This window comes from Schistocerca americana, chromosome 9 (genome assembly GCF_021461395.2).
Source record: "Schistocerca americana isolate TAMUIC-IGC-003095 chromosome 9, iqSchAmer2.1, whole genome shotgun sequence".
NCBI lineage: Eukaryota > Metazoa > Arthropoda > Insecta > Orthoptera > Acrididae > Schistocerca > Schistocerca americana.
Window position 1 is genome coordinate 137,466,120 of NC_060127.1, and position 19,306 is coordinate 137,485,425.

General features: G+C 44.3%; 1 protein-coding gene across 1 annotated transcript in view; it reads right to left on the reverse strand.

The window, feature by feature from the left end:
• LOC124550919 (fasciculation and elongation protein zeta-2) overlaps window positions 1–18,621 on the reverse strand; it is a 451,515-nt gene extending 432,894 nt beyond the window's left edge. The window contains exon 1 of the mRNA XM_047125716.1: window positions 17,996–18,621. Within this exon, the coding sequence (XP_046981672.1) occupies window positions 17,996–18,456 (461 nt within the window). The 5' untranslated portion in view covers window positions 18,457–18,621. The remainder of the gene's footprint in view (window positions 1–17,995) is intronic.
• Window positions 18,622–19,306: the final 685 nt, after the last annotated feature.

Consider the following 19,306-nt stretch of genomic DNA (forward strand, 5'->3'; position numbering starts at 1 on the left):
ACTTGCTGATGGCTCAGCATTGAAATCTGTAGCAATTTGCGGAAGGGTTGCACTTCTGTCACGTTGAACGATTCTTTTCAGTCGTCGTTGGTCCCGTTCTTGCAGGATCTTTTCTCGGCCGCAGCGATGTCGGAGATTTGATGTTTTACCGGGTTCCTGATATTCACGGCACACTCGAGAAATGGTCGTACTGGAAAATCCCCACATCATCGCTACGTCGGAGATGCTGTGTCCTATCGCTCGTGCACCGACTATAACACCACGTTCAAACTCACTCACATCTTGATAACTTGCCATTGTAGCAGCGGTAACCGATCTAACAACTGCGCCAGGCACTTGCCTTACATAGGCGTTGCCGACCGCAGCGCCGTATTCTGCCTGCTTACGTATCTCTGTATTTGAATATGCATGCCTATCGACTTGCCTATTTGGCGCTTCAGTGTATTACCAAGCGACGCGTGCTTTCTGGTTACACCCTCAGTATAAACTTTCCTCACACGGTGCCTCTATCCTTGAGTCGCACTGAGATGCCGGCTTGTGGATGGCTGCACAATTTCTCGGCGCCTTTGCTGCCGCCCTTTTGCTTGGCCCGATCTGTCGTCGGCGAGAAGCACTGGCGGCCTTTGTCTCGCCGCTACTCGTAAACGGAGAGCGGACACCTGTCATATCTCCGCCTTGGCGCCACAAACAGTCTTTTGATGTCGGACACGGCAACCCGTGGGTCAGCCGTCAACAAACGCCGCGGCAGCAGCTCTGTTTTGGCACTTCTGACCCTGCTGCACCGTCCCTGAAGTCACTGCAGCCGTGTTTGGGGAGAGCAGTGATCAAAACGCCGTGTTCCTTATGATCTCGTGTAACAAACTCTAGACGAAAATACACTGCCTTTCAAAAAGCGTCATCCGATTTCACAGGTCTTAAGGGGGAAGGAGACCGGTTGGTAGAACATGTTCTGAGGCATCAAGGGATCGCAAATTTAGCATTGTAAGGCAGCGTGGAGGGTAAAAATGGTAGAGACAGACCAAGAGATGAATACACTAAGCAGATTCTGAAGGATGTAGGTTGCAGTAAGTACTGGGAGATGAAGAAGCTTGCACAGGATAGGGTTGCATGGAAAGTTGCATCAAACCAGTCTCAAGACTGAAGACCACAACAACAACAACAACAACAATCTCTTTGCATACAGCAAGTTTCTCTTGTCCGGGTTTTGAATATGTCGAATAGGAGGATTTTAATAATTTGTGATTATAATTCTGTGAGTATAATATGAAATTATCAATCAACTAAATACCTACGTATTACAATTACGAACAACTTAAATTGGAAGTAACACATAGAAAATGTTGTGGGGAAGGCGAACCAAAGACTGTGTTTTATTGGCAGGGCACTTAGAAAACGTAACATACCTACTAAGGAGACTGCCTACATTACGCTTGTCCGTCCTCTTTTAGAATACTGCTGCTCGGTGTGGGATCCTTACCAGATAGGACTGGCGGAGTACATATAAAAAGTCCAAAGAAAGGCAGCACGTCTTGTATTATCGCGAAATATGGGAGAGAGTGTCACAGAAATGATATAGGATTTGGGCTGGAAATTGTTAAAAGAAAGGCGTTTTTCGTTGCGACGGAATCTACTCACGAAATTCCAATCACCAACTTTCTCCTCCGAATGCGAAAATATTTTGTTGACACCGACCTACATAGGGAGGAACGATCACCACGATAAACTAAGGGAAATCAGAGCTCGTACGAAAAGATAAGGTGTTCATTGTTTCCGCGCGCTATACGAGATTGGAATAATAGAGAATTGTGAAGGTGGTTCGATGAACTCTCTGCCAGGCACTTAAACGTGGGTTGTAGAGTATCCATGTAGATGTAGATGTAGAAATTCATGCAACACTCCAAGTGCTTTGCCCCATATCTCAGCTGATCTCAGAAATTAAAAGTTTATTCTTGATACAACATTTATTGGGTTTATATAAATAAGTGAACAAAGTACTGAGAAAGCTGTAAATAAACTTAAAAAACAATTTTCAGGAAATGCAATTTAAAAATCAACCAAACTTTTTTTATATTAACTCTTCCGAAGGCCCGAGATTTGTACTCAGGATCTTCTTTCCCTTCAGACTTCTCTCCTGGTTTCTTTTTTTCTGTCTTCTTTCCTTTACCAGGTCTTCAACTGACTTTTCAGCTGCAGAGAGGCGCTGTAAATCTTTTTTTCTAAAGATGTCTTGAGTGAAATTTCATAACTTAAGGCCCATTCTCTCTAATATCTTCAGCTTCCCTGCGTTCGCATCATACAATACAAGAATCAAAAACTTCCTTAAATATCCGTTAGCAGCATAAGGAAAAATAAGAATTGCTTCTTCATAAATAAAACAGCTGGTTTCTTATTGTTTTTAAGATACCGAACACAGTCACAGATGATCTATAAAGCCAAAGAGCCTTCTGCATGTATCCTGCTGGAAAGTAATTAACCGAATCGTCGTTCACCGAGCTAGTACCGAAGTATTGCTTCAAAAAGTGGGCGTGGCACGGAGATCACGTCACGTATTTAATTATTTTTCAAGCATTTCGGATGTGATTTCACCATTGAAACTTTGCGAACTTATTGCACACGAATTCTACTAACAAATAAAAAAATAAATTGCAAATTGTCGTTTTCGGTCAGTGTCTTAACAGTCTACATTAAGGAACAACGGGACTCGGGAGTGCATCAAAACGAAAAGTTTAACTTGTTGTCTGTCGTAAGTCGCTGGTTCCTCTGGTTGCTGGTCCGGATAATGTTTCCAAATGAGTCGATTTCCGCGGGAAGTTCCGATTGTTCTGGCCCCGTACAGGTTGCATTTCCCGGAAAATTCCAAAGCTTGTTTTTGTCAGGTACCGAGTCCTGCATTTTGCACAATACGTGCCTGTGATATCCTAGAAGTTGATCTCGAAAATTTTGTCCTAAAATCGTATAGTCACTTTTCCATTTCTGCAAAACGAAGGGAAGTTCTAAATACCTTTTTTGAATTTGTAGACGTGCAATGGAGTGAAATGCTACATGAAACAACTAGATGACTTTTTTTGGCATTAACAGTTGACAAAATCATTACATGAAAAGTAGTAACGAATGTCTCAAATCTCTAAAGATATTTTCAATGCCAGAGGTTGAAAATACCGCTACAGTTGTAAAGTTCTTTTTCTTTATTGTTACACGACCGGTTTCGTGCTCTTATACTTGTACGCCCATCTTCAGGTGTCGTACTGAAATAGCAAGAGACGGAACATGATTTTCACCCGCAGCAATGCACACAGAAAACTAAAAACCTTTCTATGAAATGTTTGGTTTTTTATGTGTATTGCTGCGTGTAAAAATCATCTCCCATCTCTTGCTATTTCAGTACGACACCTGAAGATGGGCGTATAAGAGCCTGAAACCGGCCGTGTGATCCAACAGGATATTTTTAATAATTCTGAGGGCAATGAAAGATATTTATTTGGATATTTATTTAACACTTTCTCTTTCTTGCTTCTTTTAGATTTTTCTAATGTAAAGAACGCTCTGATCTTAGTATAATGGAAACGTTTGTGGCAGCCAAGGCTCTGATTAGTAAAAGTCACAAAGGTGGGTAAACGTTTTGTGTACTGGATAGCCAAAAACGTTCAGCTTCCAAATTTGTTGAAAGTAGGTTGGTTTGTATTAAGCATTCTTGGTTCAGATTCTGAAGCAGAAATAGTTTTTCCCCTAATGAACGAGAAGTGGACAAAGATGCGCGACGAACGTAAAAAGGAGCTTATAAAAGCAGAACTGTAAGTGGCTGTGAATTTTAGTTTTAACTGTAGAGAATTCTTCAAATCGATTGAACCTTTGCAGAAAGAACGGAAGTCTGTAAATAAATGCATGGAATAACGTAAAATAAACAGTTCACACACATTTTATATGTGTGTGTTGCCAGCATCCATCTCTCCCCCCCCCCCCCCTCCCCAATACAGGGTAATGACCAGAACTTTCTCGGACTGGGTGGCCACTTCATCATGACAATGCACGGCCTCACGTTACAAATCATGTCATGCCTTTTCTGACTCAATTCGACGTTACATGTGTACCGCATCCGTCTTATAGTGTCGATCTTGCAGTCTGCGATTTATTTTTTAATTTTTATCACTAAAGGCAAAATTTTGGGGGCATTTGATTTGAGAACTCCGAGACAGTGCTGAAGAAAAGTGAAGAGATTCTTAAGCACCTGACAAAGAATGGCCTGCACCATGTGTTCGAGGACTGGCAGAGAAGATATAAAAAGTGCATTCACATAGGAAGGGAGTACTCTGAAGAAGCTCGTGCAAACATTGAAACGGAGTAATAAACATTTGTGAAAAAAAAAAATCAATCTTCAATCTTCATTTTCGTTAATCATCCCTCGTATTACCAAGGAGGTATGCAATTATTCTGTAATAATTGTGTTTTAAATAAAATATAAAGGAAAGAACTGATATTAATAGTGCAGTCCAAAGTGTAGGAAGCTGTTTAGAAGTGGCTTCTACATCTATATCGATACTCTGCAATCCACCTTACGGTGTGTGGCGGAGGGTACCCTGTACAACAACTAGTCATTTCCTTTCCTGTTCCTCTCGCAAATAGAACGAAGGAAAAACGACTTTCTGTATGCCTCCGTATTAGGCCTTCTTTCTTGCATCTTATCTTCGTGGTCCTGCGCAATGTATGTTGGCGGCAGTAAAATCGTCAGCTTCAAATGCCGGTTCTCTAACGTTTCTCGTGTTTCTCAGAAGAACGTCGCCTTTCCTCCGCGGAAGTTTGAGTTCCTGAAGCATCTCCGCAAGAAAAAAAATGGCTCTGAGCACTATGGGACTTAACATCTGTGCTCATCAGTCCCCTAGAACTTAGAACTACTTAAACCTAACTAACCTAAGGACATCACACACATCCATGCCCGAGGCAGGATTCGAACCTGCGACCGTAGCAGTCGCGCAGTTCCGCATCTCCGCAACACATACGTGTTGTTCGAACCTACCGTCAGCAAATCTAGCAGCCCGCCTCTCAACTGCTTCGATATCTTCCTTTAATTCTACTTGGTATGGATCCCAAACATTCGAACAGTGCTCAAGAATAGGTCGCTCTAGCGTTCCATATGCAGTCTCCTTTAAAAAAAAAAAAAAAAAAAAAAAAAAAAAAAAAACCCGCTTTCCTAGGATTCTGCCAATAAACCGAATCGACCATCCGCTTTTCCTACCACAGCCGTTACATTCTCGTTCCATTTCGTGTCGCTTTGTAACGTTACGCACAGATATTTAAACGACGGACTCTGTCAAGCCGGCTACTACTAATGCTGTATCCGAAAACTACGGGTTTGTTTCTCCTACTCAACCGCATTAAGGAACATTTTTCTACATTTAGAGCTAGTTGCCACTGACCACACCAACTAGCAATTTTGTCTAAGTCATCTACTTCTACAGTCACTCAATGATGATCCCTCCGCCGGCCGAAGTGGCCGTGCGGTTAAAGGCGCTGCAGTCTAGAACCGCAAGACCGCTACGGTCACAGGTTCGAATCCTGCCTCGGGCATGGATGTTTGTGTTGTCCTTAGGTTTACGTAGTTCTAAGTTCTAGGGGACTGATGACCTCAGCAGTTGAGTCCCATGGTGCTCAGAGCCATGATCCCTCCCGTACACCACGGCATCATCAGCAAACAACCGTAGACTGCTGCCAACCCGTCCGCCAAATCACAGAGAACAACAGACGTTCTTCGAGCCACTCAAAATCTGTGACTCTACTCGATATGTCTGTTCCATCCTTAACAGCCTGCAGTGAGACACGGTGTCAAACGCTTTTTGGAAATCTGGAATCTACCTGTTGTCCTTCATCTATAGTTCGCGGTATATCATGTAAGGAAAGGGCAAGCTGAGTTTCACATGAGCGATGTTTTCTGAAACCATGTAGATTCGTGGACATAAGGTTTTCGGTCTCAAGAAAGGTTATTACATTCGAACTGAGAATACGTTCGAGGATTCTGCAGCAAACCGAAGTATTATATTCTGTTATTCTCTTCGAGACATTATTTCAAAAATTAATAATATGCTAGATGTGATGTGGCACTCACCTGAAGATGGCCAGAAGACTGCGCCGAAATATCGTGGCAGGACGATACTGATATCCGGCAGTTCTCCCGTGTTTTTATGGAACAATAATATGCTATTTTGTCTAAAACTGACATGGTGAGACCTTGGCTGTGTACAGTTAATGTAGGTTAATTCTTACAGAGAAGGAAACAGCGACCAGCCACTATTAATACTGCTATTTATTTAGGCAAATAGCGCCGTTACCGGTTTCGAACTGGCAAGTTCATCATCAGACGGCTGTTCACATGATTTTCAAGGTACACTTTACATTATCGACGGCAACAACACACCAAAAATACTTCGCCACAGTGGAATAATAAAAATCGAAAACGGACGATAATGTAAAGTGTATCTTGAAAAATCATGTGAACAGCCGTCTGATGATGAACTTGCCCGTTCGAAACCGGTAACGGCGTTATTTGCCTAAATAAATAGCAGTATTAATAGCGGCTGTTTGCTGTTTTCTTCTTTGTAAGAATTAACCTTCATTAATAATATGCATTAGATGAGTATCAAAAATATCGTCGTGGCATTGCACAGTTTGCTTGTGTTGTGGAAATGACAACTTTATTAGTGGCGAGAGGGGTCCTTAAAAGACTCGCTCTTTTTCTTGTCCGAAACAGCGCGCGGCTCATGCATAGCAAATATTTCGCAGGCCTCCGCAGGGAGACGGGCATGAATTATTCACAGCGACATCTCGGCCAACGGACATTATTCATCGAATGGCTGAAAGCGGGTATTCTTCCCAACAGAAGTTTCTCGCCTCCGCCACTTCTTATGCCACCTAAGCGTCCGATTACGCCTTCCGGAAGGACACTGAATGATGGCGAGTCACGTGATCCCATCTACAGCTGTATCTGAACTCTGTAAGACACGCACGGTGAGTGGCAGAGAGAACACGGCTTCGTAGTACCATTCCATATTCTTCCTAATCCTTTCGCTCATTTTTCTCTTGCTGTAATGAATGGCAGCTCTCTTTACATGATCAATGTAACACAGCGTCTCTGACGGGTTGCCATAAAGTTTGAATTTTCTTTTTGGGGCTTATCAGTCATCTGACTGGTTTGATGCGACCTGGCACGAATTCCTCTCCCGTGCCAACCTCGTCACTTCAGGGTACCACTTGCCACTTACATCGTCAATTACTTGCTGGGTGTATTCTAACCTCCGTCTTCCCCAACAGTTTTTACCCTCTGCAGCTCCCTCTTGTATCGTGAATAGTATTGTCTGCTGTCTTAACGTGAGACGTTTATGAAACTGAACGAAAATGTCAATTTTCAATTTATTTTTTATTTATTAGTAGAACTCGTGGACAATAAGTTCACGAAGCTTCAGTGATGAGGTGCTTCAAAAATAAATATATGACGTAACCTTTCTGTCACGCCCACTTTTCGAAGCAACACTTCAATATTAGCTCGATGAACAAAGATTCCGTGGATTAGTTTCAAGCAATCTCTCCCGGGATACTTCTAGAAGGCTGTGGTATATACCCTTTGGTTTTATACATTATCTGTGACTCCGTTCCGTACCTCCGTGCTTCTGACTCACAGCGAAACGATGCCCAAAACCACATTTTCATCTGCCACAGATGCAACTTATGATGCAGTTCTCGTATTTAGTGATGAAAACGCATGCAGGATATATTAGGGAGAATGGGCTGTAAGCTAGGAAATTTCATTCAAGGAATCTTGAGAAAAAAGATTTACAGCATCTTTCTGCAACTGAAAAGTCAGTTGAAGACCTGGTAAAGGAATGAGGGCAGGAAACAAGAAACCAGAAGATAAGCCTAGAAAGGAAAGAGGACCCTGAGTACAAATCTGGAGCATCCTGATTGAGGTGAATAAGAGAAAACGTTAGCTTGATTTTTAAATTTCATTTCCTGAAAATTACGTGTGTTAAAGTTCATGCACCTTTTCCTCAGAATCTATGAAGGCTAGAATTACGAGACTTTGTACACTTATTTCAATAAACCCCATAAATCTTGTCGCAAGAGTAAATTTTGAAATTCTGAGTGCAGAGTGACGTATGTACCAAAGTGCTTGGAATGTTGCATAAATTTTATATTATACTTACAGAATTATAATACAAAAATATTAAAAGTCTCCTGTTCGATATATTAAAAAACCCTCATGCGAGAAGTTTACTATACGCAAAGAGATCAAACAGAGAAAATTTTGTAGAGATGTCTCGAATAGTTGCCGAGAAAAATGTATATACTATTTTTTGAAAGAAAATTTTTTAAATTCAATGAAAAAGTTAAATGTATATACTCCAAAATAGTTAACAGTAAAAGTGTTAATTTCATGTAAGGCATGGTACAAAACTTCATTGCCGTATCTTCAAAATTGTTGATTTGGTGTATCTTTAAAATAGTATGCTCCCTCCTCAATACATGTCCTATTCCCCAGTCCTTTGTTCTTATCAATGTTTCCCATACGCTCCTTTCTTCGCTGGTTATGTGCAGAATATCCTCACATCTTATCAGTCCGCGTAATTTCGACATCCTTATACGAGGCATGCTTAGAAAGTAGCGTACTAAATTTTCATATTCTTTTTTAAAAAAAGTGTATTTGAAAAAAATATCACGGGATGTTGTTGATACACTTGTTGACTATTTTTCCACAGAACCGCCGTCATGTTCAATGGATGTGGCGAGACGTGCCGCAAACTTCTTTATGCATTCCTCAAAGAACTGTCTCTACAGTTACTTCCGTCCTTCCACGACCTCTTTCTGCACCTGCTCGTCGGTTGAAAATCTAACTTCATTTACGTGTGCTTTCACGGAAGTGAAAAGATGACATCTGAACTCGCCAAGTCAGGGGAATACGAGGAGTGATTCAAAACATCCCAACAAAATGTGTTCAAGAGCGCCTGGGTGGCTGACGCTGTTGTCGTGTAACAAGAATATTCCTCTCGTCAGCATTCCCCTCCTTTTGTTTTGAATGCTCCTTTTGAGTGTTTTTAGGGTCTCAAAATATCGTGGTGGATTCACAGTCTCCTCCTGAGGCAGAAATTCGTCCGAATATTCCGCTTTCAGTCCTTAAACACAGAGGCCGTAATTTTCTGGCTGACATTGCGGTTTTGAATTTTTTAGCAGATGGATAATTGCTGTGACGCCACCCTGACGAGTGTCTTTTTCTCTCAGGCCTGTAATCAGCCACCTACATTTCATCTTTAGTCACAACAGAGCTCAGAAAATTCTTACCTTCAAATTCAAGCTGCTCAAGAAACTGGAGGGCGCTATTGTTCAAAAATGGTTCAGATGGCTCTGAGCACTATGGGACTTAACTTCTGCGGTCATTAGTCCCCTAGAACTCACCTAAGGACATCACACACATCCATGCCCGAGGCAGGATTCGAACCTGCAACCGTAGCAGTCGCGCGGTTCCAGACTGAAGCGCTTAGAACCGCTCGGTCACTCCGGCCGGCTGGCGCTATTGATCCGATATTTCTTGAGCTGCTCTTTCAGCTGTTTTGGGACCCATCTTACACATTGTCTCTTAAAGCCCAGCGTTTCTTTGCGTCTCATAGAAGACAGATGTGGAAACATCGCAGAAATTCCATACACTGTCAGTCGGAGGTCTTCACGGTTTCCTCGATTTTTTCACCAAATCATCAGACAAAAAGGAAGGTCTTCCACGCCTCTGTTCGTCTCGAACATTTCTCTGCCTCCACTAAACTCCCTACAACACTTAAACACGCTCTACCAGTTCAAAACACTTTTGTCATAAACTGTTTTGATTCGCAAAAAAAAAAAAAAAAAAAAAAAAAAAATTAGGTTGGTGTTATACGTTCCGCGAGTAGGAAGCGGATGACAGCACATGGCTCGCAATGGGCGGGCTTGCTTACCGACGTCTTTTCACGAAACTGGACGCTACAACGTGAGTTCACGTACTGCCGTGTTCCTGCGCTTGCACTGGTCAGGGGATTTCCCCCTTCCCCCCCCCCCCCCCCCATTTGTACCACTCTGTGTTGACAACCTTCAAAAAAACAAAAAGCAACCGTGTGTTATGATCACAGCACACTTGCTTTCTGAACAAGCTTCGTATATCACCGCCCATCTCTGTAGACGAGCGGACAGTGCAGGTGCCATGCGGAAGACCCGGATTCGATTTCCATTACAGCCAAGGATTTTTCCTTGGTGGGTGGAATGGAACGGACCCCGCTCAGTATCGTGGTGCGAATTGAGGAGCTACTTGCTGCCAGCGCAGTAGCGGCTCCGCGTCTGCTAACCCGTCAACGCTGGGCAGAGCGATGTGCTGACCACAGATCACTGCATCCAAGTAACGTCATTCCCTGATGGGTGGCACGGCGGTCGGTCGGTCCCGACTGTCCTGTTTGAGGTCAGAACAGCGGTGCTTCTGTAGCACATCTCAGAAACTTCGATCCTCCAGTTTTCCCGTAACCCATGACTCACTTCCATACAACTCTGTGCTGCAGTTCTATATGCTCAGAAATCCCTTCTTGAAATTAAGGAAGATGTTTGATACTAGTAGACTTATTTTGCTCTGGGTTGTCCTTGTTTGCCTGTGCTAGTCAACTTTTTACATCCTCCTCCTTTTGCACATGATGTGCTTCTAAGGTAGCAGAGTTCCAGCAGTTCGTCGATTTCGTGGTCCGAAATTTTATCATTATTGTCATTTCTGGCTCTGCTCATCACTTTCGTCTTTCTTTGCTTTATTCTCAGCCCATACTACGCGCTCAGTACACTGTTTATTTCGTTCAGTACGTCCTGTAATTGTCTCTCGCTTCCAGTGAGGACACCTCGTCATCAGCGAACCTTATCGTTGATATTCCTTATCCTGACTTTTAATCACACTGCTGAACCTATCTTATATATCAGTCGTTCCTTCTTGGATGAACCGATTGAACAGTTAGGTACAAAGGCTGTATCCGCGTCTTACACACTTACCGAGCACTTACTTCTTCGTCTGCCATTGTTACTGTGCCTCTTGGTTCTTATGCATATTGTGTATTACCTGTCTTTTCGTATAGCTTACACTACAGGGTGTCCGAAAAGACTTTCCCTGATTACATAAATTGATAACTCAGGCTAGAAGCAAGATTCAAATACGAAACTTGTGTCGAGTTGTTTACAACTATCAAAGTTTTTTTCTGTTTTAGGTTCGCAGAACGTAATTAGTGGATGAGGTGCAGTGCCCAAGAAGCCATGTTAACCAATCAGGAGCAACCTTGAGACACTATCACCAACCACAGTGCAGAGACACTTCCAGACAACATTTGGAAGGAATCCACCTGATGTCAAGAGCATTAAAGCCTGGTATGAGAAGTTCAAGGACACAGGATCAGTTGCTGACCTTCCGAGGTCTGGTCGACCAAGAACCTCAGCAGACAGGGTGGAAGCTGTAAGGCAGTCTTTTCTGCCAAGTCCGAAGAAATCGGTCCGCAGGGCCTCACGTGAATTACAGATGCCAAAAAGCTCTCTCCGTGACATTTTACACAAACGTTTATTGTTTCGTGCATACAAAGTGCAAATCGTTCAGGCCTTGTTGCCCAACGACAGTACACGTCGATATGACTTTGCGGTCGAAATGATATCACGTATTGAGGACGATGATGGTTGTCTCAGACGAATTGCCTTTTCCGACGAAGCGACCTTCTTTGTCAGTGGAGTAGTGAATCGCCATAATGTGCGCATTTGGGGTTCACAACCCCCTGTCAAGGTCTTGGCGTACACCAGAGGCAGTCCAAAGATGAATGTTTGGTGCGCGCTATTGCACGATCGAATTATCGAGGCTACCATCACATCTGCAGTGTATCTGGACATGTTGCAACTGTATGCTGTTCTTCAGCTGCTTCAGTATCACCCCGATGTCTTGTTTCAGCAAGACGGTGCACCGCCTCATTGGGGTTTGGACGTCCGTGCCTATCTCGATATGACCTTTCCTGGGCGATGGATTGGTCGTGATGGGCCAACGGTTTGGCCTCCACGCTCTCCTGAAATGACCCCATTAGACTTCTTTTTATGTGGTTATGTGAAGGACTAGCTCTACCGAACACGTGTACGAGATATTGAAACCCTGCGGCAACGGATAACCACAGTCGTTGAATCGATCCCTCCAGTGATGTTGGCTAATGCGTGGACAGAAATTGAATATCGCCTAGATGTGATACGTACTACCAAGGGTGCTCATGTGGAAGTTTACTGATGTGTGAAAAAAACTCTGATAGTTTTTAAACAATTAGACACCAGTTTCATATTTGTATCTTATTTCTAGCCTGAGTTATCAATTTATGTAATCAGGGAAAGACTTTTCGGACACCCTGTATTTTTCCGTAAAGTTGGAACATCTTGCGGCATTTTAAGGTTTAATATAACCTAGAAAAAGTATTTTCTGTCTATTCGCACTTGCAGGGTTTGGACAAAAATAAGAAAACCCCGCGAGAAAGACCTTCTTGAACATAAATGCAGATGCCAGCCACATTAGCGCCGTTGTATTTGACCAAAACGGCAGCTGTGCAATGAACGCAACATGTAGCGAGTCTCAGTTGTGGTCAGTAGTGTGTTCTGTGTAGTTGTGAGTCGGAGCTGAGTGAATTCGAACGTGGGCAGGTTGTTAACGTTCATTCGGTGGATGCTTCCGCAACCAAGGAAGTCGGAGTGTATGGTGTTTCAAGAGGCACGACATCGAAGATTTACACCGTATACAGGGGAAGCGGATAAACGTTATCCGCTCATTCACAATGCGGACGAAAGTAGTTGAATTATAGCGACAGACGGTCACTGAAGAGGACTCTGATGACAAATACGACGACGACAGCTGCAAAAGTCATTGCAGGACTGTGTGTCGAACTCACAAAGCCTGCCAGCACCAAAACAATTCAATGTGAGCTTCAGAAGCGGGGAACTGCAGGGAAAGCTGAAATTCCAAAATCACCCATCAGTGGTGCAAATGCCGTTAACAGCATGGTGCTGGAGTCATAAGAACCTGGCCTATGTGCCAATGGGCGAAAGTCATTTTGTTGGACAAGTTTTTCTGCACATTGTTTCCAGCTTCCGACCGAGTTTGCGACTCGAGAGTGAAATGTGGTGGGGGTTCGGTGACGATCTCGACAGCCATGTCGTGGTGTTCCATGGGTCGCTCTCCACATCTACATCTACATCAGAGTACTGCTCACGTGAGATGTAATGCACAACTGATTTGTAAGAAATTTATTGTACCCACTGACTACACTTCCTTGGTATTCTACCAATGAAACCAAGTCTGCCAATTGCTTTTCCTATGTCCGAGCCTTTGTCATCGTTCCACTTCAAATCCCTACAGACATTGTTGCACCTAGGTGTTTGTACGCGAGTCTGTTGATTCCAGTCGAGACTGGCTGATTTACTCATTGGATATAACTTTTTTCGTTTTGTAAAGTGCAGAATTTTACATCCCTGAATACTCCAAAAAAATTGCCATTCTTTAGCATCACTCTGTAATCTTTTCAAGATCTGGCGAGATATTTGTGCAGCTTTGTTTTCAGATAGTACTTTGTTATACACTCCTGGAAATTGAAATAAGAACACCGTGAATTCATTGTCCCAGGAAGGGGAAACTTTACTGACACATTCCTGGGGTCAGATACATCACATGATCACACTGACAGAACCACACGCACATAGACACAGGCAACAGAGCATGCACAATGTCGGCACTAGTACAGTGTATATCCACCTTTCGCAGCAATGCAGGCTGCTATTCTCCCATGGAGACGATCGTAGAGATGCTGGATGTAGTCCTGTGGAACGGCTTGCCATGCCATTTCCACCTGGCGCCTCAGTTGGACCAGCGTTCGTGCTGGACGTGCAGACCGCGTGAGACGACGCTTCATCCAGTCCCAAACATGCTCAATGGGGGACAGATCCGGAGATCTTGCTGGCCAGGGTAGTTCCCTTACACCTTCTAGAGCACGTTGGGTGGCACGGGATACATGCGGACGTGCATTGTCCTGTTGGAACAGCAAGTTCCCTTGCCGGTCTAGGAATGGTAGAACCATGGGTTCGATGACGGTTTGGATGTACCGTGCACTATTCAGTGTCCCCTCGACGATCACCAGTGGTGTACGGCCAGTGTAGGAGATCGCTCCCCACACCATGATGCTGGGTGTTGGCCCTGTGTGCCTCGGTCGTATGCAGTCCTGATTGTGGCGCTCACCTGCACGGCGCCAAACACGCATACGACCATCATTGGCACCAAGGCAGAAGCGACTCTCATCGCTGAAGACGACACGTCTCCATTCGTCCCTCCATTCACGCCTGTCGCGACACCACTGGAGGCGGGCTGCACGATGTTGGGGCGTGAGCGGGAGACGGCCTAACGGTGTGCGGGACCGTAGCCCAGCTTCATGGAGACGGTTGCGAATGGTCCTCGCCGATACCCCAAGAGCAACAGCGTCCCTAATTTGCTGGGAAGTGGCGGTGCGGTCCCCTACGGCACTGCGTAGGATCCTACGGTCTTGGCGTGCATCCGTGCGTCGCTGCGGTCCGGTCCCAGGTCGACGGGCACGTGCACCTTCCGCCGACCACTGGCGACAACATCGATGTACTGTGGAGATCTCACGCCCCACGTGTTGAGCAATTAGGCGGTACGTCCACCCGGCCTCCCGCATGCCCACTATACGCCCTCGCTCAAAGTCCGTCAACTGCACATACGGTTCACGTCCACGCTGTCGCGGCATGCTACCAGTGTTAAAGACTGCGATGGAGCTCCGTATGCCACAACAAACTGGCTGACACTGACGGCGGCGGTGCACAAATGCTGCGCAGCTAGCGCCATTCGACGGCCAACACCGCGGTTCCTGGTGTGTCCGCTGTGCCGTGCGTGTGATCATTGCTTGTACAGCCCTCTCGCAGTGTCCGGAGCAAGTATGGTGGGTCTGACACACCGGTGTCAATGTGTTCTTTTTTCCATTTCCAGGAGTGTAGATAACTGCATCATCTGCGAAGAGTATCATCTGCTTGTCATTCAGTGACGGTTAAATGCCAGGACACTGAACGTTTTTTTAATGGTTTACGAGTCTTCGTATTGTACCGTAGCTATGTTTGCGTCAGGGCGTAAGTCCGATCTATTTTTGATGGCACACGTCACAACACGTGTATACTACCTTTCTTATGCATGTTTTTAATCACGATGCACCACATTAGTCTGGTAAGATTGAATAAGTATACGTACTACGCACCTATTGTTGATATTATCATACAAAAATGACCTTCTGACGAGATTTTCAAACTGCTGGGTATCAGTATTTTAAAGTTAATAGATGAACAGTATGTTGTTTCTCCGAGACGTTGTCAGTGATTTAAGACAAGGGAGCTGTGTTTACGGTTTTGCAGTGGCAAAGAGTTATTGAGGAAATATATGCTAGTTTCTGGCAGCTCTAAGTCACTGATGTACTAAGCTGTTCCACATCTTACTTCATTCTCACGCTACTGCTTGTTGTCGTTGTCTGAGCTGAAGCGCCACTGTATTAGTAAGACATGAAGACAGGGAAGTGGTGCAGATTTTAGCGTGTCTCGTTAATGTTGCACCATTAAAGCTCAGACAGAAACAGACAGTTAGCGATGTGTAACAGGCCAGTCTCTACAAACTCTCCAAGCAACAAAGTTCTTTCTCACCTAACACATATCAGGCTTCAATCTAAAACACTCATCTCTACTGTCTTGATCACAGCCTTGCCACTGAGAAGGGTGCTTTATAGTGATCTTGAAACTGTATCCGGGACGAGGCCTGAAAGTTAGACTGGCTAGCCATATCGCCAACTGGTGTGGAACTGCCAAAGGAAATCTGAAACCATCTCAACCCCGTGCAAAACGCAAAGCATCCGTTTCTGGTTGGATAGAATTAAACTGCACATAAACCAGTATATATGGAGCAAATAATAGGCTGTACAGTAACACATTACCCAGTAGGAGAAATCAAAGGTAACTGCAACGACTTGATAAAGATCTCTATAAAAGCTGTTGGGAGGTTATGTTTCCTGGATGTAGAGCTCTGGTGGAACTGTAACATTAATGACCCCTCTAAAACAGGCCATAATTTCATCGTAGTTTGTTAATATTTATTTTAGGTCTTATTGTCCTGTTCTACGTGTGTCGCATCTGTCACAAACAATGAACATTGCAGAGGTAGGGCGGCTTGCGTGCCTCAGTGATACCTGTAGCTGTACGATAGGTGTAACCACATTACAGGAAGGGATACCTGTAGGGAACAGGCTGATGTATGGTTGCTGAAGAGCAGCAACACACTGGATAGTTGACAGATCTGGCCTTGTAACACTGGCCAACATAGTCTTGCTATGTTGATACTGTGATTGGCTGAAAGCATGGGTAAACCACAGCCGTTGTATTTCCTGAGTACATGCAAGTCTACTGTGTGGTCCAATGGTGGCGGCATCCGCATGGGTAAGGAATTAGGGAGGTGAAATAATCCCCAAGCGGATCTCTGGTCAGGGACTACTCGGAAACATGTCCCTGGGGAAAACAAATCTGTTACAAATATAAACGTTTTACGCCTCAGTTATAAAGAATTTTATTAATATATGATAGGCTTCAATGCCTTGCGCACCACTATGAGGTATAACATGTTTGGAAATGAATGACACGTCAATGTGCACTGCAATCTCATTAGCAGCAGTCTGCTGTTTGTTCTTTCTATATTTGACGTTAGTGCATAAGACACTGAAACGGGTCGTTTGCAAAGAAAAATACTTTGCGATCGAGACAAAAACATATAATTGTTACCAACACTATTACGATCGCTACATCCCTGTGACGACGTCACCGTTTCAAACACGAATCTTGTGTTCTGTAGGTCGAAAATCTTGACCACAGTAAGCTGATTCAAATGGATATATGTGCCAGTGGTTCTGCAGAGGTGGAGAGGCTTGAACAGACTGAGTTGCGTGGAGAGCTGCATCAAACCAGTCTTCAGACTAAAGACCACCAACACAACAACAACAACAACAACAAAAACAACACGAGTTATAGTCTTATCCAAATGTTAATATGCAGTAAAGGGAACCAGAGAGATATTTGCGAAGAGAACGTAAGTTCACAGAGAAGAGAAAAAGCTTTCCACATTGCCACTGAAACAGTAATTCTATTAGTGATGGCAAATGACTTGGAAGAGCCGTGGATTGTCTTGAAGAGAGATTATAAGATAAATATCAACAAAAGTAAAAGAAAGAAACTGGACTGTAGTCGAATTCAATCAGACAATGCTGAAGGAATTAATTTACGAAATGAGCCACTAAAAGTGAGGTTTGCTATTTGAGCAGAAAAATAACTGATGATGGTCGTATTAGTGAAGGTAAAAATGCAGTTGGGCAATGTCGAGGAAAGCATTTCTGAAAAAGAGAACTTCGTTAACACCAAATACAAATTTAGTGTCAGGAAGTCTTTTCTGAAAATATTTTTCCTGAATGTAGCCACGTATGTAAGTGCAACGAGGATGATAGTCAGTTTAGACAAGAAGAGAATGAAAAGTTTTGAGATGATGTGCTACAAAAGAATGCTGAGGATTTGTTGTATGGCTTGAGTAACTAGGGCGGAGAATGAAGGGAAAAAGAATTTATCACGCAACTTGACTAAAAAAAAAAAGGATCACTGGAGGTGTCAAGGAATTGCAGTTCGGTAATGGAGGGGTGTGTGTGTGTGAGAGAGGGGGTAATAATTCTAGTCAAGTCTCGAGTACAGTAAACATGTTCAAATGGATGTAGGTTGCTAGTGTTATGCAGAGATGGAGAGGCACGCATAAGATAAAGTGGCGTGCAGAGTTGCATCAAACCTGTTCTTGCACTGAAGCCAACACAGAAACAACAACAATAATAGCTAAGACGCGGGAAGCAAAGCAGCTATAGTGTCGGCGGGTACTTACTGGCACTCGTTCATGATCTCTTCCTGGCTGCGAACTTGCACTGGGGCTAGCTTTTCGACGCTCTCGTCGTAGTTGCAAAAGCAGCGAGTGATCTTCTCGTCGAACGTGTTGACGAGGTCCTCCAGTGACCCGGAGAACATCTCGTTGAAAGTGTCACTGGACACGCTGGCCGGGTCCGCTGTGATGGTGGTGGTCGTCGTCTGCTGTTGCTGCTGCAGCTCCTGGAACTGCTTGTTGGCCGCGTCGTTGTCCAGCTGTTCTCCAGGAGGGGTGGTGGTCCCGCCACCCTCGCCATTGGTGGCCGGGTTGAAGTTGTCGTCGGGCGCGGGATCGGCCCCCGGCCTCGTGTTGTCCGACAGGGTCGTCGTGCCGGTGGTTTGGGGCCACTCTTCGCTCTCCTCGAACTGTGCCAGCGGAGCTTCGAACTTGAGCTCGGCCATTTTGCCCGCCATATCGCGCATGGCTGGATCACGGCTTCCCGCTACGGGCAGCGGAGGCCTTATGCGTGCGCCCCTCCGTCGTGTGTCCGCCGCCTCTCGCACACCTGTGTTGTTTACTGTCTGGACGGGACGGCCTTCCGCCAACCCGCGCCTGCTCTGCCGACCCGCGCGCGTCCAAGTCCCAGGGGCGACTGAGCAGCCGGCCCGAGAGAGCGCCGGGCTCGTTTCGCTAGTTCCGTCGCGCGCCACCAGACTAGCGCCACCGTCGCGGCCTATTGATCCAGTTGCAGAAGTGCGAATTTCGTTTGTATCTCTCTCTCTCTCTCTCTCTCTCTCTCTCACTTTGCTACGTTGTTTGTGTTATGTGTATACGTACGTGTGACTCGCACACATTCGCTGTTATTTAGATGGACAAGCTGCTGACAGTTCCATAGCGCTTTCGCAAACGAGAATGTTTTTCGTTTCCCGCTGTAAGAGAATATAACCTGCCAAACTCGTAAGGGGGGAAGTATGAGAAAATACGCGGATACGTGTACACTAATTGAGCTTTTATTATCTGACATAATTCAACTAAATTTTTCACATGCTATCATATTATTGACTATAATGTGGATGTTTGTTCAATTTTTTTGTCAAATACTTTCCTCAAAGTTGCTGGATGCCTTCAGAGTACCTACTACCGCATCAGAAAAGTTTTCTCAAAGGCTAATTTACTTTTCACTTTCAAAACGTGGTCGGTTGTTCTTAGCAGTTAGATAAACAAATCTGTGTACCAGCTTGTTAATACTAGTCTTAGAAATTTCGCAAGAATTTTTTTTGTTTTCTTTTTTATTTTTGTTAATTGACAGTAATGAACTTTGAAAAAAATTGT